The 25,408-nt window shown below is 39.0% G+C and overlaps 1 protein-coding gene across 15 annotated transcripts in view; it reads left to right on the top strand.

Moving 5' to 3' along the window:
• The window catches only part of PPFIBP1 (PPFIA binding protein 1), a 176,647-nt gene that overhangs the window by 138,279 nt on the left and 12,960 nt on the right, over positions 1–25,408 (top strand). For 8 of the 15 annotated variants that reach the window (XM_032347574.1, XM_032347572.1, XM_032347571.1 and 5 more), the window contains 13 exons: positions 1,441–1,533; positions 1,856–1,948; positions 3,289–3,403; positions 5,249–5,281; positions 6,622–6,683; positions 9,814–9,898; positions 13,646–13,800; positions 18,979–19,094; positions 20,072–20,128; positions 21,427–21,487; positions 21,845–21,874; positions 23,774–23,945; positions 24,428–24,460. In XM_032347574.1, coding sequence (XP_032203465.1) covers positions 1,441–1,533; positions 1,856–1,948; positions 3,289–3,403; positions 5,249–5,281; positions 6,622–6,683; positions 9,814–9,898; positions 13,646–13,800; positions 18,979–19,094; positions 20,072–20,128; positions 21,427–21,487; positions 21,845–21,874; positions 23,774–23,945; positions 24,428–24,460 — 1,105 coding nt within the window. The remainder of the gene's footprint in view (positions 1–1,440; positions 1,534–1,855; positions 1,949–3,288; positions 3,404–5,248; positions 5,282–6,621; positions 6,684–9,813; positions 9,899–13,645; positions 13,801–18,978; positions 19,095–20,071; positions 20,129–21,426; positions 21,488–21,844; positions 21,875–23,773; positions 23,946–24,427; positions 24,461–25,408) is intronic. The other 7 variants (XM_032347566.1, XM_032347578.1, XM_032347567.1 and 4 more) reach the window with 7 other exon arrangements.

The following is a 25,408-nucleotide window of genomic DNA, read 5'->3' as shown; positions in this document are numbered from 1 at the left end:
TCCCTTTCCCCATGTGTGAATCATTACTCATAGAAGTTTAGTAAGAAAGTTTTATTTCTTATGGTATTGCTTCTTTTTTATGGCATTTTTGTATAGTTCTGTCATCTGTTTATTTGTGGCTCAGGAGTAGAGGACTTGTAAAATGAGGAATAAAAACATGTTAACCATTGGTGGAGTCTTGATGGTTTGTAATAAAAAAAGAAATCCTTTCCACAGTATTTGAAGTTGGTATTGTGTGGCATTCTGATTCCCTTTTCCTACTGTCTGGGCTATAGACAAAAATATGTTACTGTTTCTTAGAACACTTAGACAAGTTTTACAAGCAAATTAGTTTTTGTTTTTTTGTTTTGTTTTGTTTTTTTAATGTGAAAGAGAAAAGCATCTATCTGCTGTATTTGTATTATGAAAACCTTAGGATTATTTTCTTTTTCCTGTTCCAAATGTAACATTCATGTTATGACAATGTATTTGTAAATTACAGGGCCCTCATCCACCCTCAAGCTGAGAATCCTTGGTTTAAAAGGTTTACATTTCAAAAAAAACAATAAAAGGATTTAAATTCCATTCCATTCTCCCAGACTGGGTTGATGAACAATCTATATTTTTGTTAGACAAAGGAAGAAATTGTAAAAATATTTTTATAAATAATCCACAGATCACTGAAAAGGCCCTAAAAGTAATGGCTTTACTAAAGAATATTTTTCTAGTTAATTTTTTTTTTTTAAGATTTTATTTATTTATTTGACAGAGAGAGATGACAAGCAGGCAGAGAGGCAGGCACAGAGAGAGGAGGAAGCAGGCTCCCTGCTGAGCAGGGGCTCGATCCCAGGACCCTGAGATCATGACCTGAGCTGAAGGCAGCGGCTTAACCCACTGAGCCACCCAGGCACCCCTCTAGTTAATTTTTAAAGTCGGAATCTATATGGTGATTTTTAGTCCAGAAATAGCTGATGATTGATGTATGCGATTGGCTACCTTCGTTAATCAAAATTGAAAGTCACCTTTTAACTCTTAAGCATAGGAGACAAACTGAGGGTTGCTGGAGGGGTGGGGGGTGGGGGGATGGGGTAACGGGGATGGGCATTAAGGAGAGCACGTGATGTGAAGAGACTGGGTGTTATATAAGACTAATGAATCACTGACCTCTACCTCTGAAACTAATGATACATTATATGTTAATTATTTGAATTTAATTTTTAAAGAATTACCTTTGATTTCCATAATCTCATGATTGTGGGCCAGATGCATGGAGAATTTAAAATAGTGTTTTACTAGAAAGATGCTTTGGGCCTCAGGGAGATACATTTATTTCCATTTGTCTGATCCAATTCATACAACCCGAACCCAGGGGCTTGTTGACTAGGTTTCCAAGCTGCTATTTTGGCCTACATAGGTGTGTTGTTGCTTTCCTAATGTGTTTCATTGTTCCTTCTTTGACAGGGGCTAATGCAAGAGATCAATGATTTGAGGTTAAGAGTCAGTGAAATGGACAATGAAAGACTTCAGTATGAAAAAAAGCTGAAATCAACCAAGGTAAGCTTTCTCAATGGCAAAAATTTGTAAACAGCCTGACTCACTTATCTATGATCCATAATACAAGTTCTCAACTCAATAGATGATAAAGAAGTTATCTTACAAGTGAATGAAATTTCCCCCCAAGCTGGAGACTTTCTTGAATTTGAACACCACTATTCTGAATTTTTAAAAATTGGGGCTTTAACTAATCTAGTGAAACATAACCTGTTATTTCTGTTAGTTAACCTAACCTCCTTTATAAACCGATACTATTTTCTTGGATATTTAGGCTTGTCTTTTTCTATCTGTGGTTTCTTTCACACCTCTGTCTCTCTACCAGTCTTTAATGGCCAAACTTTCTAGCATGAAAATCAAGGTGGGTCAGATGCAGTATGAAAAGCAGCGGATGGAACAAAAATGGGAGTCACTGAAGGTGTAGTAGACTTTGGGTAATGGGGTCCTGGGCCTGTTTGCTTTCTGGCTTGCGCTGTTTTGCCGTGATAGTGTTTTTTAGTAGCATGTGCATTCATCGTGTGTGTGTCATCTGTTTTTTTAAAAATACATTTAAAAAAGCTGATGGAAGGGCCAGTGCGATCCCTGATGTTGTTTTCAGAAACATATGAAATAATTAATGAAAAATAATAAATGGGCAAAATAAAAATATTCATTTAGAAATTTGATCTCATCCTCTTAGAGTACCTGAGATCCAAGCTCGGTAAAATAGTTGTAAAAATGCACCTGGAAAAAAATATCCATTTTGCCTCAGACTGCTTCTTCCTTTGGGACTTTCTTACAGGTTAACTGTGTCATGACAGTGAGTTGAAATTACTGCTGTAAAGAAGCTTTTTGCCAGTGCTACTGAAAATTCCTTGTACTTGGGATCCATGCCTATCATAAGTAAAAAGTATAGGGCCAGCTTTCTTGCTTCTTTGGAGATCTTCTCATAATACTAAACACAATACCTACCTTAAGAGACTGAAAATAAAATGTTTATCAGTTATAAAAATACACTTATTAGCACTGCATAGCTTTATTTTCTGTGCTAAAATACAGCCAGCAAAATTTCAGTTTGCTAAAGCTAATTCTTCACCAAAATTAAACTGAAAATTTAACATTAGTAAATAGAATATTGGACTTGGAATCTTTAATAGCTACATAGTAGACAAGAAGGGGGGGATTTAAAATCTGCTAAATCTTTTTTCCATTGTTGTGGGAGACTCTGTCCTTTTATTTTGGTGATGAAGATGAATTAGTCCCATGATTTGGCTAACATTGTTCATCACTTGCTACCTTACCCATCAATTAAGCTCTGCCTTGTTCATGCTCAGGGAACATGAATGCCATCTTGAAATACTAAATAAATCTCAGTCAAGTCTTGATATATATTTTCCAATTTGCATTTTATTTTGCTTTTATGACACTCGGGGTCTGATTTGATTATCATCCTTGATTAACTGGGGGAGGGTTTTTTTTGTTTGTTTAACATAAGCTTTAAAACTTAGGGCTACTCAGGTCCTAATTACACTTTAAAGCATTTTGTTTTAATTTGGTCACACAGAAACTTATTCCAGAATTATTAGACATTGACCTTCATTAATTGTCTTGCTTCCTGCTTCCTATTGCCACTGTCTGGTTTCTGAAGTCTGCATCTAGATTCCTATCGTTTTTTGTTTCATTCCCAAAAACTCATTATTGACTTAAGAGTTAACATGCTCCCTGAATATTCTCCTTTAGTCATAATTCCCTGTTGTAAAACGAGCTTATCATTTGTAGGACGAACTGGCATCTTTAAAAGAACAGCTGGAAGAGAAGGAATCTGAAGTAAAAAGGCTACAGGAAAAACTGGTGTGCAAGATGAAAGGAGAAGGGGTGGAAATTCTCGATCGAGGTGGGCACATACATTTGACATTTGTTCTCGTACTTTCTTAGAAACCTCCCTGTGCAGCCCTCCCTTCCTCCCCGCACCTGCAAAAGAACCCCGTGTCCGTGGTGAGTCCTTTCAGAGAAAGGAGAAGGGTAGCGGAAACCAGCTGAGGCCAGGACAGCAGGGCCTCCTCCGAAACTCTTCCCTGTGCCTGGGGATCTAGTAGCTTCCTCTTCAGCAGCTGGAGGAGGGCAACTCTGTACTTTATGCGGTGTTTATTATGCATTACTAAGTTGTAAATTCTGTTGAGACAGTTCTTGTTCTGATGGCAGTACAAGGAAGTGACAGAAAGCATTAAAAGGGAACATTATCATGTCCCAGGTTTAATCTCCCTCTGAACTGAACTTGAAACAGCACGAACTAAGAGATTTAGAAACCGTTCCTACACTTTTGAGAGAAGAGAGGAAAGGACTTTGCATCTTTGGAAGATCAAGGAAAATTTCTTATCGTGGACTGAGCCCTCAACCTGCTAGAAAGCAAAAATAATCCTCTTTTTTGAAAACGTGTGTGAATTTATCAAAAATTTTTCTTATAACTGAGGAAGTTTGTCTTGAATATTGTATCGACTGTCATTTTTAATACACGTTATATGTGATAGAAAATAACTTGAATGAAATGTGTTTTTTATGTTATATTTGGAAATATAAATGCACAGAACACCTGACAACACTAGGTTTGATTTAACCTTTCTTTGCTATTATAAATCACTGTGGCATGCAAACTACAAAGCAACTTCTGACTCTTGAAACTAAAAATTCCATTGAGTGTAGCTTTAGTACATTTTTATGTGAGCATTGGTAACCTCACTGTCTGAACAATGAAGGGCTTCAATTAGGTTACCTATAATGTCTTTCTTGGTTCTAGAATACCCTGGCTTTATATCCCTTAGTTGTAATTCCCTATGGATCAGAAAGCTAACTCATCAACCATTGAAGGATTTTCCCCCCCCTTGTGTATTTTGGCATATAATAGAATTCTGGCATTGTGTTTTTTTGTTTTTTAAGGAAGCTCTACACTCAACATGGGGTTGGAACTCACCTCCCCGAGATCAAAAATCACATACTATATACTGACTGAACCAGCCAGGCATCCCTAGATTTGTGTAGTCTTTAAAGGACGTTCACAGATAGGTCATGCCTTTAGGGTTTTAAGAATAAAATGGAATCATGTTGTGGGCTAGAGGACGTGTTGGAATAGTGGTTCCCAAAGACGGACACTGGTCTATGAACTGCTTATCGCCAACACACAGCCCGATAAACACAAGAGTCGGGAGCAATGTTTAGAAACTTCATAGCAATCTGATGTTGGCATAAGATCTCACTGCGTGATCAGTGGACTCATCTCATTGAACGGGAGGTAGACCATGTCAGAGTCATTGAATTTGAGTGGTGAGGTTCATGTGTCCTAAGCCAAGTGCTGGGCACATTCAGGAAAGCCATGTGCTGACCTGTAATGGAAATGTTACAACCAAACATCACTAATGGTGTTTTCACCCCGTAGAGTATAAGGACTGCTTGTATTCCACAGACCTAACTTTAATATGCCAGGAAATCAGGGTTCACAGAGAAGAAGTGACAGAGGTAGGAACTCAAATCTAGGTCTTTGGATGAATTATATTCTCTTTCTAACCTTACACAGAGCATCATGCATTGCAGTACCATTCCTAAAGCCACAAAATAGTGTTTAATATTCAGTTTTTATAGGGTTAGCTTCTTTATCTTAGGCAAAAGACTAAATAATAGTACTTTTAAAATATTTATTGTTGTAATGTATATACTAACTTCCAATTCGATGGGTTTTCCTGCACAGATGAAAATTTTAAAAAGAAGCTCAAAGACAAAAGTAAGGTTTTTGGTGTATTTCCATCAGCCTTTAAATTCACCAAAAGTACTACTTGGACTGTTCTTTGCATGTGTTTTAAAAACATTTATCTCACCAAAGATGTGAAGTTGCTTCATCGATAAGCTCTCCATTTCTTCAGAGTGCACAAAATAGAGGGTAAATAAACAAACAGTAAAAACAAGGAGTAAAAGGTCATTTTGCTGATTTTTTTTTACCCCCCAATTCAGCCCCTTTGCTCCACAGGGTATAGCAGAACACCCAGAGTAACAGAGGGGAGGAAGAATTTTTTTTGTAGTTCGGGAGACAGAGTATCAGAGGAGAAAATTACTTTTCAAGGTTTTGTAGCCCACTTCTTCCCTGAGATCTACATTAGGAACTAAACATACCCTGTTGGTGTTAGGCAAGAGATTGTACCCAGGCTGATTTACAGAACCCAGATTATCTAATGCATCATTGAGATAAATCATTAATTAATAGACTCTTTCCTCCAGATGTTGAATTCTTACACCCAGAAAATTGGGCATAAAAAAAAAAAGGCAATTTCTACAGAATATACCTTCGTATTGAAAGGGTTGTATCAGTGATGAATGATGCATTTTAAAACTTACCTTAAGTAGTAGTTTGTTTGTTTTTTTTTTTCTCAGAAGCAGGTAACCTTAGCTCAATTTTTTTTTCTGTTTGAATTTTTTAAATTTGTGATTTCGTTTTAGGTTGACATTTCATCTTAAAATATTGGTTCTTTTATTATTAAAGTAATGTGCTTTTGTATTTGACTGTCAAATTTTAAGGAAAATCACATTTACCTTTTCAAGTAGTGTCAGAAATGATGTTTATAGATGAAGCAAAGTACTTATCCTTCTGTATGGAACCTACAACCAACTTCATAGCATGACTGCTATAGATGCCACATTCCATCAGGCTCTTGCCATTCATGCCTCCATCTTGGTTAAAACTGAGTATCCTGTCCTCTGCTTATGTCATTATGTACACCGTCCATCGCTTTCACCCACTGCTTTCTAGGTTTCTTGTTTCTTTTTTTTTTTTTTAATTGAAAAACTGTGTTTTCATGGTTGTAGCACTGAAATTTCACCTTCCGTGTTCTCATGAGGATTTTGTTATTGCTTCGAGAGAGGGTAGTTAGTTCTGACCCATATTGTTTGCTTTCTGGAGTGATAACTATTCAGGCGACATGGAAGGTGTTCATTTTTCAGATTTTCCCCAAAAGAGGATATGGACGGTAAACATTTCATTAAAACACTTCAGTCTGAAGAGTCAGCCCCTTGTTATTGTCACACACCTTAACAAAACTGACTTCTGACGTGTTCTTGTGATATTTTCAGATATTGAAGTGCAAAAAATGAAAAAGGCTATGGAATCTTTGATGGCAGCAAATGAAGAAAAGGTATCTAGATGAAATTAAAGTATTTATGTGGGTGTGTACCACCATTTTGATCATTCCATAAGTTTTCTTGAGATATGCCAGGTTGGAAGAACCCTACACACTACTGACGTTGAGGGACAGCCGTTCTGCCTTTCTACCTTCATGTGCCTGCTCTCGGTGATGGCAGTTGTCATTGTGACTGTGTGGGTAGAGTGGTGACCGGCAGCACTGGGTCCACTGAAATCTCCCTCTCCCACCTCCCTGTGAATCTGGAAAAATGTTCAAGCTCTCAGATCATTTCTTTATATTCAGGTGGGAAATGAGAGAAAGGATACAGTCCATAGTGCATCCTTTCTGGGCTCGCATGAACTCTGAAAGGGGTGGTCCCTGACAGCTGTTAGCTTCCCGATGAGGTTAATTTTCTTCATATCATTTTCTTCACACTCCTGGATTCTTTCACATGAGGGATTGTCTCTGTTCTCCTGAGAGGTGAGATACGAGAACAGAGGCATCAGCACCATGAAATAAAATATGGCCCTAGGCTGTCTTTTAGCTTTGTTGGCCAAATGCCAGGGACTCCAGAGTCTTCTTTCCTGTTGCTTCACTGATTTCATTCTGATGAGAGCAGGGAAACAGTGTCCTCTAAAGCAAGGTGATCAGCCATATACCCAGCGGACAGCAACAGTCGGGTTCAGCTCGCATCATCAGAACTACTCTTACACCTCATGTTACTCAATGAATAGAACAAGGAGGCATTTTCCTAAGAAAAGAGTCATTTCAAGGAAGTAAAAAAACAAGCAACTGCCAAAGAAGTTTGCCTTGATCTTTTTGTCTCATCTTGTTTCTTTCTCTAATTCTTGTGTTCTCTGTTTTACTCTATATTTTGCCTTTCATTCTCTTTATTTGCTCTTTATTAGGAAATAAACTCATTGCCCTCTCCACCCACCTATATTTAGGTTTCTTTTTGCTAGTCTTTACCACTATGGAATAAAAAGGAAAGTCATTAGCAAGGGGCCCATGTAGTTTTTACTTTATTTTTTTTTTTTTTTAAGATTTTATTTATTTGAGAGAAAAACAGCGAACAGGGAGCTTGATATGGGACTTGATCCCAGGACTCTGGGATCACTACCTGAGCCAAAGGTAGATGCATAACTGACTGAGTCCCCTCGGTGCCCCCATAGCTTTTACTTTTAAAAAAAAGTAATCACAAATTCATTTAGTCTTAATTTCTCTCTCTCAAAAAGCATCAATAACAAACAAATCTCCCAGTGTTGACTGAGGGCTTACTAGACATTCAAACTGCTTTAGGAGCACCAACGCTGACATAAGTTTTTAGTAGTTCCAGAAGGCTTCAAAGAGGTCGCATTTGAGCAAAATCTGAGGAAAGGCAAGAGTTGTTTATCAGGAAAACGAAAGCTGCTAAGGAGAGTATCTATGAACTAAACATGTCTCAAAAGCCCAGACTTGGCACAGCCCAGTGCATGTTGGGAAAGTTCAGAATGAGATAAGGTAGAGGGGTATATGAAGCTGACATTTACACAGGTTGACAGGGTTTTTGAAAACATTATTTTGGATTTGAGGGCTCCTGGGTGGCTCAGTTGGTTAAGCACCTACCTTCGGTCAGGTTACGACCACAGGGTCCTGGGATTGAGCTCCACATCAGGTTCCCTGTGGGAGCCTGCTTCTCCCTCTCCCTCTGCCCCTTCCTCCTGCTTCTTCTCTCTCACTCTCACCCTCTTTTTGTCTCGAATAAGTAAAATCTTTGAAGTAATTTTTTTGAGGGGATTTGAGAACAAGTTTCTAGTTTGAGTAACGAGGTGAATGATAGTGCCCTCAAAGAGTTAAGGGAATCTAAGCTCAAGTACCAGGGGCAAATAATGAGCTTAATTTTAGAGACATTCACTTCGATGTGCTCATGGGACTTTTAAAAGGAGTTTTCTCATAGAAAGTTGGAAAATGAATCTAAATTTGGGGGTTAATGTATAATTATAGATGGGGTAGGGAATGAACCCAGTCAATTTTAGGAAAAATACAGAATTATAGATTTTCGGAGACTAAGCTATAGTTGATATGTAAATTAGCTTTTGCTCCATGACAAATCACATTTATTATTTCTCATACTTCTGATGGTTGATTAGGGGGTTCTCCTGGTCTGGGCTGGCTTTGTTGATCTCTGCAGTTAGCTGGTGGGTGGGATGGGGCTGGATGGTCTAGTCTGGTGTGACTCACATGTCTAGTGATTAACATCCTTGCGTAGATTGGGCCCATCTGGGATGTCTCTTTTCCAAATGATATCTCGTCTTCCATTAGACTAGCCTGTGCTTCTTCACATAGTGAAGGTTCCCTGGAGCAGAGAGAGAGGGCAAACCCTAACAATATTTGTTGAAATCTCTTTGACCAAAGCAAGTCACATGGCCAGACCCAAAACCAGTGAGGGAAGAGCTAGGGAGCCCATTTTTTTAGGATCCACCAGAGTGGGGGTAAAGGACAAAATCTTAAAGCACTAACATTTTATAGACTGGGCTGGGTAGATAGTGGAAGTAGAATATCTATCTGGTCAAGGAATTAAGAAATCAAAATAGAAGAAAAGAAAGAGTGGAAAGAAAAGTGAAGGAAAAAGGCAGAAAGAGTGGGGTCAGTCAAGTATCAGAGGTCAAATTAGAAAAAGGATGAAAAGTTCTCTTATTTTTAGTAAATATGAAGTCTCTGATGACTCTGATGACTAATTGGTACAACTTTGGCTGAGTGTTCTGAGAAGAGAAAGGCCAGACTGTGATTGATGACAGCAGGTAAAGACAACAGGTGTAGATCTTTCTTTCAAGACCTGCCCATAAGTTGGAGAGGAGAATAATTAAAGTTGATTTTTTTCTTGTTTTTGTTTTTGTTTTTGTTTTGTATCTTATTACCTTGTTTTGTTTTTGTTTTTTAAAGATGGCAGCTGAAGGATAGGATCTCTAAATTTAGAGGTACTTTTTCTCTATCTCTGATGTACGTAGGAAAACTGGTAAATTGTAGATATTACCAGTTTTACTAAAGTTTAGAAATATTCCTTGAATAATGTAAATAATTCATGTCTCCCTATTCTTTGTGTTGCAGTTACTTTTACTGTTTAAAGTCATAGTTTAAAGATGACAATTTATTTTATTAATAGGATCGGAAAATAGAAGATCTTCGACAGTGCCTGAACAGGTACAAGAAAATGCAAGATACAGTGATACTGACCCAAGGTAAAAAAGGTACTGTAGCTCTATAGGTTTTTCTACTTTACTTGATTTTAAGTGGCTACAAACTTTAACATTTGTTTTCATTTTCCTGGAATATCCATAATTCCAAAATAGTTCGTTTATTCATTCATTCAACAATATCATTAGGAAACAATATCACACACTTTCTTGGTGAGTAGGCCAGAGAGAATACTGTGGACTGGTTGGTCAAGGAGAACCTCTGTGTGCAGTTCATCAGATAGCATTCTAGACAGAACAGTGTGTTCTAGAGCCTGTGGGGAGGGGCACCTGGGTGGCTCAGTGGGTTAAGCATCTGCCTTCAGCTCAGGTCATGATCCCAGGGTCCTGGGATCGAGTCCTGCATTGGGCTCCCAGATCAGCAAACAGTCTGCTTCTCCCTATACCCTTCCCTCCTGCTTATGCTTTCTCTCTCTCTCTCTCTCAAAAATAAATAAGTAAATTTTATTTATTTATTTATTTATCTATCTATTTATCTATTTATTTATTTATTTACTAAAAGAGCCTATGGGGAAAATGGGCTTGGTGTATTTAAGAAGTAAAAAGACCGTTGTGACTGACTGGAAGGAAGTGATCAGGGGGAGAATGAGAGGAGATGAGCCGAGTGGATAGAAGTTAGCGTTGGCCAGGTCAGGCAATGTGAGGCATTCAGCTCTGTGAGCCCGAGGGATCCACTGAAGGGTTTTTACAAGTCTGCGGCATTTTCGTAACAAATGGACCATATTGGGAGGAGGGAGCAGTATCAGAAGGAAGAGAAGCCAGTCAAGAGGCTCTCGCAGGGTTCCAAATGGAATGTTAATAATGGTACTGATTAGAAACATATTTTGGTGTTCGAACTAACACAGTGGTGTGACGAATTAGATGAGAGTGAAGAAGAGGAAAGAATCAAGAAAAACTGACGTTTTTGACTAAAGCGACCGGGTGGGTGATGATTCCATTTACCAAGGTAGCGAAGCCTAGTGAGGGCGCACTGAAATGATTAAGGGGTTTGTGTTCAGCTTTGAATGTGTTAAGTTAAAACATAAAATAAAATAAAACCAAAACCATAAGACATCTAAGTAAAAATAGTCACGCTTTGATGGGGATTAAGGAGTGCACTTGTTGGGATGAGCACAGGGTGATGTTTGGAAGTTTTGAATTACTATATTGTATGCCTGAGACTAGTATTACACTGTATGTTAATTAGAATTAATAACTTTAATAAAATAGTTATGCCTTTTGATGTGGTATTATTTTATATGTGCATGGTTCAGTTGGCCATCCTCAAATGTGGAAAATCTCTGGTGGTCATTTAAAACAAAAGTGTTAAGAACTTTGGAAGTTTTCTCATTCATTAGCAATGCAAGGTGGGGTTATTTGCTCTAAAAGTAAACAAGTAATAAATTTTTTCAGAGATACTTGTGAAATACGCAGATTTTGGAATTTCAATTTCGATGAGTTCAAAAAGAAAGAAAATCCTACTTCAGACGAGGATTTCTGAGAGGGGAAAAAAAAATGGATCTTCATCTTATTTTCCACAGGACTTAGTGTGTATTAAAATTTTAAATACCCAAATGAGCAAGCAAATGAACCTCTGTCAGTGTTCTTACAGCGATTCTCATCACTCAGCATTTTCTCTGCCTTCAAGAGAGTGTCTCTTTTTAGACAATATTTCAAATTAACAAGTGATTAATTTTTACGTAATCATAACATTTGTTTTTTTTTTTAAAGATTTTATTTATTTATTTGACAGAGAGAAAGATCACAAATAGGCAAAGAGGCAGGCTGAAAGAGAGGGGAAAGCAGGCTCCCTGCTGAGCAGAGAGCCCGATGCGGGACTCAATCCCAGGACCCTGAGATCATGACCTGAGCCGAAAGCAGAGGCTTAACCCACTGAGCCACCCAGGCGCCCCCGTAGTCATAACATTTAAAACAGTATTTGATTTTATAGAATCTCAATACTGTAGTTTTTATATTTAAAAATATAAAGGAAAACATTAATTTCTATAATTATGAAACATAAAGTCAAGAAAAGAGGTATTCTTCATAATTGCACTGACATGATCATATTTGTCAGTTTCATGGGTTTTTTTTTTTTGTTGTTTTTGTTTGTTTAATCTGGTTTTGTTTTAAAATAGACTCCATGACCAGCATGGAGCCCAACATAGGGCTTGAACTCACGACCTGGAGATCAAGACCTGAGCAGAGATTGAGTCTGACATTTGGGGCACCTGGGTGGCTCAGTTTGTTAAGCGTCCGACTCTTGGTTTCAGCTCAGCTCATCATCTTATGGGTCGTGAGATCAGGCCTTACCTTGGCTCTGCACTCAGGTGGAGGCTACTTGAAGATTCTTTCCTTCTGTCCCTCCCCTGGCCTGTGCGTGCATGCAATGCTCTCTCTCTCTCAAATAAGTAAATAAAGCTTAAAAAAAAAAGAGAGAGAGAGAGAGACACTTAACCAACTGAGATACCCAGGCACCCCTCTTGTACTTTTTTTCATCTTTTTTAATGCATATAAAATGTGTAGAAAAAAGAGGTTGTTTTTCGTTTTCTTTTCCATAGTTAGTTGTATTATTTTACATTGCCAACAGCAATGTATCACTTGCCAACACTTGGTGTGGTATTTGAAACTTCACAATCCTGTACATTTGATATGATTTTGATTTAATTGGTTTAGTGTTTAAGTATTCTCATCACAGTCCCTCATGATGAAAAGTATTGGACATCTTATCATGTACTTACTGACATTTGTATATTAAAAAGAGGGAGTTTTTAACCACTATTGAAAATTATGTCCTGTTCTAATGAAGAGTTTATAAACAGTGATTTCTAGCTAGTGTTTGTATTTACTTAGTCCTTAGAGAATGCCAATAATACCTACATTTTAATGAAATTAGAATAAATGCCTAATAAAAATATAAGAAGGTAAGTCTAGTTAACAGCTTTAAATGAGTTTAGGATTTTGTACTATTCAGAGAATAGTGTTTTAAGCATCATCTTTTGGTTTTAAAAAAGAATATCTGACATAGTTGTTCAGCACCTAATCCTTTTCATCGCTGAAGATGTAGAAGTAGTTCTCAAAGTTGGCCGCTTTCCTGGGTATGTGGTTGCATTTGTCCATAAGGCTGTTCTTTCTTCTTTAAAATAAATGGCACAGAAGGATCATCTTAAGGAATCAGAAGATTGCCTATTGTTGTTGTTTTTTTTCTTTATATGTATGTGGTTTTTGTTTTGTTTTGTTTTAAGAACACAGAAATGATGTGGTGAGTGCTGTGAAATGTGTAAACCTGGCAATTCACAGACCTGTACCTCTGGGGATAAAAATACATTATTTGTTTATTAAAAATTAATAAAAAAATAAGAACACAGAAATGATGAATGATGAATATTGAGTTTCTCATGGTGACTGTGTTGCTGTTCAGAATTAGTTTGTTGTACCACTGATATTCTCCAGCTTGGTTGTTTCTGAACTGAAATTTGTAAAGCCCCAAATTCTGAAACAAAATTAGGGAAGGTTGTTGGACTAAATGAACTTCTGATTTCAAGGCTGTGAGTCTGTGGTAGTAGCTATTAATACCACCCTCAGGCTCCAGGTGCTCATAGTTTAACATGTCTCCTAGAGGCCCTCTTGTTATTTTTCTAAGGATTTCAAAGGAAACTCACTTTGATTTTTGAGGATGGGAAAAATTTTTATATTCAGTTGGTATTCTTCCTCCAAAAATGAAATGTAAATGAAAAGCTGCCATTCTTCTCCTTTTCCTAGACCAAGATGGCGACTTTGACAGTCTGCTCACTTCTGGTTCCGTCTCCACTTTGCTGGATGCGCAGGGTTTTAGTGACCTGGAGAAAAGTGTATCATCTACACCAGTCACGGGATCTCCCAGTCGTGACCCATTTAACACAAGTGTTCCAGAAGAGGTATTTACGGACTCTCAACATTATCTTTGTAGTGAAGAGACTGTGTCATTGAAGGTTAAAATGCTGTTGACAGCAGGAAAGACATGGGATCTTTTCTCAGTGTGGCTACTGACTGAGTCTTAGCAATTTTCATGTCAAAACTCAGTCTCCTAGGACTTTATTTGAAAGATTGGTTTTCCCCCCTCTTTAATAAATAAATACCTTGGGCAATGTCAAAATTGCTTAAATAATTCAGGAAGATCGTGGGAGAAAGATGTCATCCTAAATAGATTACAATCTACATAATAATAATCTTTATTAGTAAAGAACAAATAGGGAATAAATGAAGAGGGATAACGTGAGATTATATAAAGAAGTTGGTTTTAGTCACTTCCAATGTTGTCTCTGAAAAATTCTGGTCTAAAATCTTCCCTGACTTCTTTAGACTTGGAAAAAAGCAGCTGGACAGGAATATTTAGTCTTGAACTCATTTACTTTTCTTTCACACATCAGACTGGTGCCAAAATCTGTTTCCATTACCTATTGCAAACCACCCCAAAAATTTGTGGCTTGAATGACAGCACTTGTTTTGCTAACAAATGTGTGATGTGGGTAAGGCTCAGCAGGAGCATTTCTTCTTCGCTCCACTGGGCAATAGTTGGAATGGCGTGAAGGCTGGAGGCTTGAGTCATCCGAAGGCTACCCATTTGTATATCACATGGTTGGTACTACTGTTGGACAGGACCTCAGCTGAGGCCCTAGCTGGAAATACCTGACTCCCTGGCTTTCTTCTAGCATAGCGTTTAGATCCTAAGGATGAGCATCCCAATAAGAGGACTGGGCATATTTATATCATCTTTTATGCTATGACTCGGAAATCCTGTGGCATCTCTTCTCCTGTAGTTACAGGCCCACACACATTCACAGAGAGGAAACAAAGACCCTACCTCTTGATGGACAAGTAATATCACATTTGAGAAGAACACATGGGATGGCATATACCCCTACGACCATATTCGACTAGTACAACTGCCCTCCACTCTCTGGCTACAATCATTTATATCCCTCCCCCATGCAAAATGTCCTAATCCCCTCGTCAAAGACCTCTTGGTCTTATTCCAGTCAGGCTTCCGCATCCCAAGACCTTGTCATCCAGACCCGGTCAAGATGTAGGTGCAGCTGCTCAGGTTTGGCTTCTTGAGTAGCACTCCATTCCATGTAAAGAACCAGGAAATTCAAGGTCAAGTCATTTGTCCCCTACACACCTGACATACAGTGGTGGAATGGGCATAGTAACTACTGGGCATTCCCATTCAAGAAGAGGGAACATAGACATGGAAGACACCCAGCGTATCATTAGTCAGTAGCAGTTCCCAAATCCAACCAGGCTCGTGTGGCCAGTTCCTTGACAGGGCCCAGACCTTTGGGCTCTTGGTTGTTCCTTGGGAGTCATCTTTCCATTTCCAGGAGAAAGAACCTGTAATTGCAGATGAGTTGTTTTCTGCAAAAGTATCTATACGGGTCTAGGGCCTTCTGCCTTCTACTATCTCTGTCCCTCTTGGTCCTATTTGGTATAATATTTTATTCATTTGGAATTTCTTATGAATCAATTTATAATCCACTCCGTCAGGTAAAGGATATCCACAATTATCTTCACCATAAGACTTTCTCTATCTTAAGTTTTCTGTATGGCTGCTATGGAATATCCCTCTGTTTTTAGAGTTGTTGAACTTTTTGAAGGTTTCAGTGAGACAGCTGTACCTTAAGTCTTCCTGAGGTCTTAACCTGGGCACACCCGTGGCTTCCTGACAGCACCTCCCTCTTTGCCCTAGAACTTTTAATTTTAGTGCAGTGTACTGTCTAGAGAAACTGGGAATGGGAAAAATTGTTTTTGTTATTGTTGTTTTCGTTTTTTAACTAAATAGTCTTGACTACCTTATGTTTTCCAATTCCCCTTTTGGTCGTCTTTCCTTTAACATATTACTGTATGCAGTGAGAAAAAAACCAAGTGGCATCTTTTCTTTTCCTATCTATTCCTGCTGATTACCTAATGAGAAAACGAAATTTGAATTGCATGAAAATGAATTCAAGGAGGAAACATTTCTCTCTTCACTATAGGAGAGGGCTAAAAGATGTCAGTCATAAGGATTACTGGGTAGGGGAAATTGGAAGGTGGTGATCAAAAGGTACGGACTTCCAATTATAAGACAAGTGTGCTGGGGGTATAAGGTACAACGTGATGACTATAGTTAACACTGCTGTCTGGTATGCTGGAAGGTTGCTAAGACTGTAGATCCGAAAAGATCTCATTGCAAGGAAAAAAATATGTTTTTTTTTTTCCTTTCCTTTTCTTTTTTATTTTTAATTTATACGGTACTGCATGTCAGTGATATCCCAATAAAATTGGAAAAAAGAGGCAAAGGATTAGTTAAGGAATAAAAAATATTTTAGAGGGGGAAATAAAAAATATGTTAGAAGGGGAAAATCCCCTAATTGCTAATTATATTTGTACTGAAGGGAAAAATAACATTTGACAGTCAGTGAGTATGCTTGCTGCCTATTTACAGAATGGCAGATGTTACATGTAAGATTTGCCCAGATAGTCTCTTTAAAAAAAGTCTTTCCTATGTGAATTGTACTTTAATGAGACTTTTCGTTTGGAACCAGAATGATTTGATGAGGATTGAGTGTGTTCAGGCACATTGTTAAAGAAGAGCTAGGAGGGAGATTGGAGTTGGGAGTTAAAGTCCTAAGTTCAAAACGAAATCAAGGAAATGGATCAGTTTGTTAGTGGGCCATTTCCTTCCCCATGTTAGGAACCCGGGGAGCTACTGTGAACTTGACAACACAAGGGATGATGGCTCAATAATTCGCCCAGAACTAATCATAAAGATTCAAATTAAAAAAAAAAAAAGATAGTGAAGTAATCTCCTATTTTACAGCAATAGGACTTCTTAAAGAACAAAATTCAGGGGCGCCTGGGTGGCTCAGTAGGTTAAGCCTCTGCCTTCGGCTCAGTTTATGATCTCAGGGTCCTGGGATCAAGTCCCACATTGGGCTCTCTGCTCAGCAGGGAGCCTGCTTCCTCCTCTCTCTCTCTCTCTGTCTCTCTGCCTACTTGTGATCTCTCTCTGTCAAATAAATAAATAAAATCTTTAAAAAAAAAATTCAGCTGAGAAAATTTTTAACACAGGGATGGTGGCTCTGTAAATTGCCCAGAACTAATCATAAAGATTCCAAAAAAAAAAAAAAAAAAAAAAAAATCGTGAAGCAACAAGATCGGACTTGTTGTTAAAGAACAAACTTCAACTGAGTAAATTTGCAACATCTTACTGGCTTTATTCAGCAATTTATGAATCAGGCAATGTCCGTTTTAGCAGATGGAAAGGAACTCTACGGATCTGTACAAAATGAAGGGCTTTTTTAGGCCGAAGGAAGCAGGAGCAGAGGATCAGGCTGGTCATTAGCTGGTTGGTTAAGTAGGGTTACTTTCCTTAATGTGCAGCAAAGAGAAGTCTCGGGGCAGGGTGGGTCAGGTAACTTACTAAGGGCAGGCAAGTGCCGATTGGTTGACCTAGGTCTGCCTTTTCTGGGAGTGCCGAGCACGGAAACTTAGCTAAGCTTGGGTTTACTGACATGGAGCTTAACACGAACCACTCCATCTTGGGCCCAATCAGATTATTTCAACAGACTTCACATGTTATAACCTCTTAGTGTCAAGGAATGAGACCACCGCTCAGTAACTGGAGCAAAAAACCACAGAGCTAAATGTATTGCTTATTTAGTTACCTCAGTGAACTTTGTTGGTCAGGGACAGTCTCTTTGATCATATGTGGGGCATGCGGGGTTGCTTGGAGCTCAGGGATTGAGGGACTCTCAGAGGCTAGAGAGAGTTGACATCCGCTGTGGACGTGTGGTTACAGAGGCGAGACTGTCATTGATTGATTGGCATCTAGAAGTGTGTTCCAGGTTGTGAGTCCCTACCTTCCTGGCTGACTTCAGAAGGGAGGCACGGTCACTGATTGGTTGGTTGACTGGCAGACTGAATTCACTGAGGAAAATTTTGTTTTTTTATCACAATATTTTTTAAGTGATTCATGTATTGTAGTTTATGATGGGCTCTTACACCATACTGCTCTACAGTCATTGAAAATTATTTAACCCCAGAGTATAAAATTTCTTCCATAGATTCCATCCTTAGGGTACACAAAGCATTTGTTTAGGAAGGTGTTTTTAGGCATTTTTGTTGTTGCTGCTGTAGTATTATTAAGCCAAGTGTTTTAAGTGGTATCCACAAAGAACTGGTTTGGGGGGTGCCTAGGTGGCTCAGTCGTTAAGTGTCTGCCTTCTGCTCAGGTCATGATCCCAGGGTTCTGGGATGGAGCCCCTCATCAGGCTCCCTGCTCAGGGAAGTGGGAAGCCTGCTTCTCCCTCTCCCACTCCTCCTCCTTGTGTTCCCTCTCACCATGTCTCTCTCTGTCAAATAAATAAAATCTTAAAAAAAAAAAAACTGGTTTGAACAACATTCTATATTAGACTAGTGATAGAAAATAAAGTGAAAACAGGTGTGTTTACAAAGCACTTTACCCAAATCTCAAATCATGACAACTCTGTCAGGTAGGCATTGCCATTCTCATGTTACAGAGGAGAAAACTGGTGCCCAGTTAAGTGACTTGCATAAGGTTAGGACCAAAATTTTTACTAGGGCTTAAAGTTGTCAGGATCAAGTATTGACTTATTTGATGGTATTTATTATGTTTTATTCAGAACCAAGTTCAAAAATGACCTTCCTTGGGGCACCTGGGTGGCTCAGTAGGTTAAGCCTCTGCCTTCAGCTCAGGTCATGATCTCAGGGTCCTGGGATCGAGCCCTACATCGGGATCTCTGCTAAGCAGGGACCTGCTTCCCCCCTCTCTCTGCCTGCCTCTCTGCCTACTTGTGATCACTCTCTCTCTGTCAAATAAATAAATAAAACCTTAAAAAAAAAAAATGACCTTCCTCCAGAATGTTTTCTCTGACTTTAACAGTCATTGATGTTTATATCCAGAGACCATTTTATAAATAGAAGAATAGTGTTTTTAAACATAGGTGTATGAAATTTTTTTGATGGACCATGTAATTGTCTCGGTTATTTTTATTTTTTCTCTGTGACTTCTGTCTTATTTATTGGATTTTTTACTTTCTCTAATTACATTACAGTTCCACACCAGCATCTTGCAAGTTTCAATCCCTTCATTACTGCCAACATCTAAGGGCTTGGAAACGTCTGAAAGCGCAAAATTGCCTCCTCAACCAGAGACTTCATTCGAAGAAAGGTATGTCATTTATGACCCAACATTGCAATATAAATGTTCAGCAGAGTAGATCAAGCAAACACAAGAGTGCATTGCAATTTATTTACAGACACAGGTTTTACTGTGAGAGGCAAGAAACTGTAAGGCATGTGCCAGGGGACCAGTGTAAATCAATCACTACAGTCAGTTCTGGATTATTGAAATAAAGGGTGTGAAGCAAGAAGTCCTAGGGCAGGAGTCCAGGGAGGTGTGGTGTTCAGGTTAGAGAGAGATTTTAGGGGACTCAAGTTTTATGTCCGAAGTCATGGGGGGCCGCCAGTGGGTCCCAAGCCCCATAGCAATGGTCATGTGGCCCAGGCTGTTCGGAAGAAGGATTTGGGACAGGGATACAGTAGTTTCTCCATTAACAAGTAGAATTTTGAGGGAGCATGTTCTCAATTACTTAACCTTATAATGAGACCAAATAAAAGAAAATATAATAGAATATTTTAGGGGCACCTGGATGGCTCAGTGGGTTAAGCCTCTGCCTTTGGCTCAGGTCATGATCCCAGGGTCCTGGGATCGAGCCCCACATAGGGCTCTCTGCTCGGCAGGGAGCCTGCTTCCTCTTCTCTCTCTGCCTGCTTCTCTGCCTACTTGTGATTTCTCTGTCAGATAAATAAGTAAAATATTTTTTTAACAAAAGAAAATATAGTAGAAAATTTTAAAAGAGAGGGGCAGCTGGGAATCCTCAGTAAGTTCAGCAGCTGACTCTTGATCTCAGCTCAGGTCTTAATCTCAGTGTTGTGGGTTCAAGCCCCATGCTGGGCATGGAGCCTGTGTTTAAAAACAAAACAAAACAAAACAAAACACACATGACTCTTTTAAAAGAGAAGTCGCTTCCCCAGCACAATTTTTTGTTTTTTTGACAGTTCTGCTTACTTAGAATATATATGGTCTTTTACTTGTGAAGCACACACATTCCATTTTTTTTCCTTTTCTTTTCTTTCTTCTTTTAGTGATGGAAAAATAATCCTTGGTGCTTCTGTTGAAACCCAGCCATGCGATAGTCTTTCGTAAGTCATGTTCTTGAATGTGGAAAATGTCATTGATACCTGGGAGAGAGGAAGCTTCTGACAGACTCACAGTGACCACTGTGAGAAGCGGATGACTGAGGCCTGAATACATGAATGCAGGTGTGGTGGTTGGATGTCAGGGAAAGGGGAGGTTGTGAGTTAACAAAGAGGTACTTGCTCTTTGACTGTTATCCATTATCTCATGCCAAGTGTTTGCACGGCTTTAGCCTTCCTTCATCAGTTTTCATGTGAAGTGCAGTGCTTTGAATTTCAGGTTTGCACTGGCTTGCATTTTGACCCTAGCAGAAAAGAGTCACAGAGAATGATGTAATGGCTGGAAAGGCTGCAGTAGTTTTTTGCATTCTCCATGTAGTAAACCGGTCCATTATCTATGTTTATCCAAGTTCAAGTCTGAATTAGGAAAATCTCTTACCAGAGCAGTATTCAAAGATGAGATCTTCTCTTTTCTCACCAATATCTTTTACTTTATTTGATACTGGACAAGTCTAGTAACTTATGTACACATGAGTACATGAGAATTGCCTTTTAAAAGTTTGTGTATGTGTGTTATTCTGCTTCTTAGAGCTTTTTTCTCTCTCTAAACTGGTCACCTATTCCTGCCTTCCATTTTTGAAAAGACGGCCCTGTACACTTGAATGCTAGTTATGTGAAAGGGAAAAAAAATCTCTGGATGTTTACAGTGTCACTTCGCCTTTGCAAGGATAGCAAACAAATTATTATGGGCAGCCAGAGGGATTTTTCTTGTATGCCTCGATCAGAACTGTAAAATGAACTACTTGGCCAGATTCAGAAAATGGATTCCTTTGTGAATTGAAAAGTAACACTTCTGTCCTTTATTTTAATTACAAGGATTATATATAAATAGTATGTGAGTGTTTTAGAAGTTCCCTGGTATATTAACTAAAATTTAAATAAAAATAAAAAAGTTCCTGGTCTAAATGTATACATAAAAGGATACACCACTGGTCCATGGAAAAATGCTGGTTTATTTTCAAATGTTGACATCACAAGGGGAGTCCTAAGTGTTTTTCCAGCTATTCTAACATGTGTGGGACATTTAGAGTTATTGGCAGGACAGTTAACCACCTCTGCTTTTAAAAGAACTCAATGTTATAATTTAGTAAAGCACATAAGTGACTGCCTGAATCCGGATTTTCTTTTATGACCAGGATTCAACCCACACACAGTTTTAGTTTCTTTCCAAGATATTCTCCTAAGAAACAGTGGCACCAGAGCCACTTATTATTAATCCTAATTACTATTATTGTTATTTTTAGAACTTCAAGTCTGCAAAAGTCCAGCAGCCTGGGCAATCTGAAGAAAGAGTCATCAGATGGGGTTGGTTCTGTGTTGTTTCTCTGTCTGTTACCCTGAGACGCAAATATTTAGGGATCCTCACATTTTCCCATTTTCCAAATAAAACTCTCAAGAAGAGTTTGAGGTTTCTCTGATGCAGATTTATTAGATACCACAGTTAATGGTAAATATTAAGAAGGGTGAATATGAACAGTTGAAACTAGTGTATATAATCACAACTGAAGACTTGAATTAGCCATTATTGGAAATAAATGGAACTGAGATTGTGTAGCTTAGAAGTAGATAAAAGTTTATTTTAATTTCTAGAATTGTATGTAACAGATTGTGAATATATGAAGCCATTCCTGTAACAATCTAAAATATTATTGTTTCGAACAGGAAAAGGAGTCTGTTCAGAAGCCTCCAGAGGTAATTTTTATGTCCAGATTACAATGGAAAAATGTTTTTGATGTCTGATACATGGGATTGCTTAAATGTCTCCAAAAAACCCAAACTCAGAACCTCCAAAACATGTTATATGAAAGAAGCCACATACGAAAGATCAGATAGTCCACGATTCCATTTATGTGAAGTATGTAGAGTAGATAAATCCATAGAGACAGAACACAGTTTGGCGGTTGCCAGAGATGGAGAGGGAGGAACCGAGAGAAACTGCTTCCTGGGTGAGGGGTTTTATTCAAAATGATGGAAATGTTTGGGAGCTAGGTGGAGGTGGCAGTTATATAACACCGTGAGTGTACTTAATGTCCCCTAATTGTTCAGTTACTTTTTATGTTTCACCTCAATAAACTGTTGGGGAGGTACAAAAAACAGACAAAACCCCAAACTCTCAATCAGGCTAGTGATATTCTTAATTATCATATTTGGGCTTCCTAAGACCTCACAAAACATCCTTAGGTCACCTGCCCGAGAACAGCTGTTTATTTAATATAACCACTGTGTATACAGCAAACATTTTGGTGTTCTGTTTTTTTGTCTTTTTTTTTTTTAAAGACCTCATCAACAAGGGCTCTCGTTCTTCCTCCAATTTTCAGTCATTAACTCTGTAAAGGCTACCTTCTGGTAGGCCACTTCCAGATGCACTCCCTTGACTGCTGGCTCTGAATGCCTTGAGTTGTAATGTAGGTGTCCCTGATAAGGCACGGACTGTGCACACAGCTGTAATTACAGGCATCCTTTGTCCTTTTTTGTCTTGCCAATTCAATAAATGATTAAATGATTTTGACATCTGTGGTGAGACATAGGTAATAGTTGCACTAAACTGTGGCATCTATAAACTTGTAGTAACGATGAGCAATAAATTCAGAGGATAAAATAACCACCTTCAAAGCTTGTGTCCCCTCTCCCCTTTCTCCACCTCTGCAAAAACAAAAACAGAGGGCAGGAGATGTTAGAGGAATGAGGGCATGCAAATCAAAGCATCTTTGGATCCTACTAAAACAATATAATAGATCATGTTACTGGAACTGCTAATTCAAATAACGAGAAAGCTAAAAAATCAACAGTACTTAGAAGTATAACTTAATTACAGTTAAGTTTTGTGATAAAGACCTTGACCTGTTAGAGACAGCCAAAGAATCTTCTGAATTGATGAAGAAAAATTTAATTATAACAAGTTTAGTTTTGGTGTTAAGTGTATCGAGCATGTCATAGCGTTTGAAAATTGGTGATCCGTGTCGGGTAACTTGCAGGCAAGGTAATGCATATGTCTCAGAACACCCTCTCAAAAACAAAATGTTTAACGGTTACTGGTTGTGTCCTCATTTGACTAGTAATTCCTTGAGTAGAATATTTAAATAACTGGAGTAGAATCTCTTTCTGCTGCTGGTGTAGAAGCTTGGAGATAACGCCTACTTTGCACAGTGATTATATTACGCTGGGCTTCTGATGCAGTTACGGTACAAAGACTGTGAACTGCATTGTAGCCTAGTCCATGTCATAACCATTCGAAAAATAGGAAGCCTGCTGGTATTCTGGTTATGCAGTACCTTATTTCCATGTCATTGGGGGAATGAGGCAAATAAAATAAAGCTTGAGAATTTCTATATCCTAAATACTTCACATCTGAAGCATGCCGGTTATAGGTCAGTGATGAACATGTTTTTGTTGCTGTTCTTGCTTCCTAAGTAGCTTTCAGAACTGACTTTCTAAATTGTAATATGGTGCTTGGTGTTCATAATCAACTTATCAGTTCTGTGATTCTTTTAAATAAAATCACATGTGTAACAGATCAGGTGTTGTGCCCAGCGTGTACTCCTAATTGTGCACAGCCACGCTGTGTTCCATTTATTATTACTTGTCTTTTAGGATAAAGCTCCTGTAGAAAGCAGCCCATTCAGGGGCCTCCCTCCGAAAGCTCCGGGGCGTGATGCATCCGTGGACGACAACCCCTTTGGCACTCGGAAAGCCAGATCATCCTTTGGGCGTGGCTTTTTTAAAATAAAAAGTAACAAGAGGACAGCAAGTGCACCAAACTTGGGTACGTATGGCCAGTGTGCTTTTGCTTTAATTCACTCAGAACGAGGACAAGGTCAATCCCCTCCCTTCCCTGGTTCATTGATCTGTGCGTTTCTCGTTCTCAGAAATGAAGGTGAATGAGCTGGGGGAAAAGTTTGCAAGAAACTGCCCCCTTGGGTTTAATTCGGTGGTAAAGATAGCTCTGTGCAGGCCATCACCCTGCTCTCCTTGTTGGAGTATAAGTGTAGAGGAAAGACCAAAACCCTTGACACTCTCTGACTTCATTGTAAACAGCTTCTCATCTGTTTCGAAAGTGGACCAATTAACCCCATATTGTTCCTGCTAATGGAGTCTGCGATGTTGGAAGCACAGCGCAGTGCTTGCCTTTCCTCCCCCTGTGTGTATTTTGTGAGTAGGACTTTGAGCTGTGTTTCATTTTGTCATTCTCCTGTGTTCTCTCCATTGGGCTGCGTGTGATTGTGTGCATTGTTGGGATATCTGAAGATCGTAAACGAAGTGCCAGTGCACCCACCCTAGGTATCGTACTCCTGCATGCCAGCCTTCACCAGTGCTGTCCTCCAGGCTGACTAATCCTTGCTCTTGGCATCTGCGATCTCTAGAAAGCAAGCTGGCAGTGATCAGAAAATGTTGTCCTTGACTCCAGAGAGTTCCTTCCAACTGCTGCTAAAGTGAACTCTCTGGAGAGCCTTTGCTTCCCAGCCTACGTGCTGTTTTAACCCCTGCTAATGACACCTTGCGAGGAGCTCTGGGAGGACCCAGAAGCGCACGGCACCCTCAGAGTCCAGGGCAGGACTCTCCTGCCTCGTACCTTCCAGCTTTCTCACCCTTCCAGTGCATCCTGTCTCACACTAACTCCCAGGTCCTGGCAGTTCCTTCTCCATGTCTCCATTATCCCCAGAGAGCAATGTTTTTAGCCAAATCGAGAAGTCTGTAGAAGACATTGCAAATGATTGCTTTAGACTGACTTTTCTTAAGGGAATGTTCTTCTGACATTTATTGCTTTGAAGATGGAGGTGGCGTTTAGTGACACTGGAGGAAGATTTCTGGGATATCCAAGGAGCCTCCCCCAGAGTGATTTTAGGAGAGGGGAAACAACGTTTTCCTTTTTAAAAGTGTGGGGCATGGGAGGGAGGAAACATCCTCAAAACAACAAAAATGAAAACAGGATGCTTTTAGAATGAGGGTGAGTTAGGCAACATTTTCTGGTATACCCGTACCCATGATGGCTTTGGGGTTTGGATGGAAAGGTTCCTTTGGATTTTCCCTGTGATACCCATACACCAACTCATGTGGGTCAGCACAGGTTACTTTTCTCCCTTTGCAGTCTTACATTTCTAGAATACACATGGGATAAATAAAATCCAGACAACATTTTCAAATGTTTTTGCATCTTTCTTAGAAGAAATACATTGTTAATGCTAAGAGCCCAGTGCTGCTTATTATAACCTATAATCACAGCTGTGC

This window comes from Mustela erminea, chromosome 6 (assembly GCF_009829155.1).
Source record: "Mustela erminea isolate mMusErm1 chromosome 6, mMusErm1.Pri, whole genome shotgun sequence".
NCBI classification, from domain to species: Eukaryota; Metazoa; Chordata; class Mammalia; order Carnivora; family Mustelidae; genus Mustela; species Mustela erminea.
This window is presented reverse-complemented; position numbering and strand designations above follow the sequence as displayed.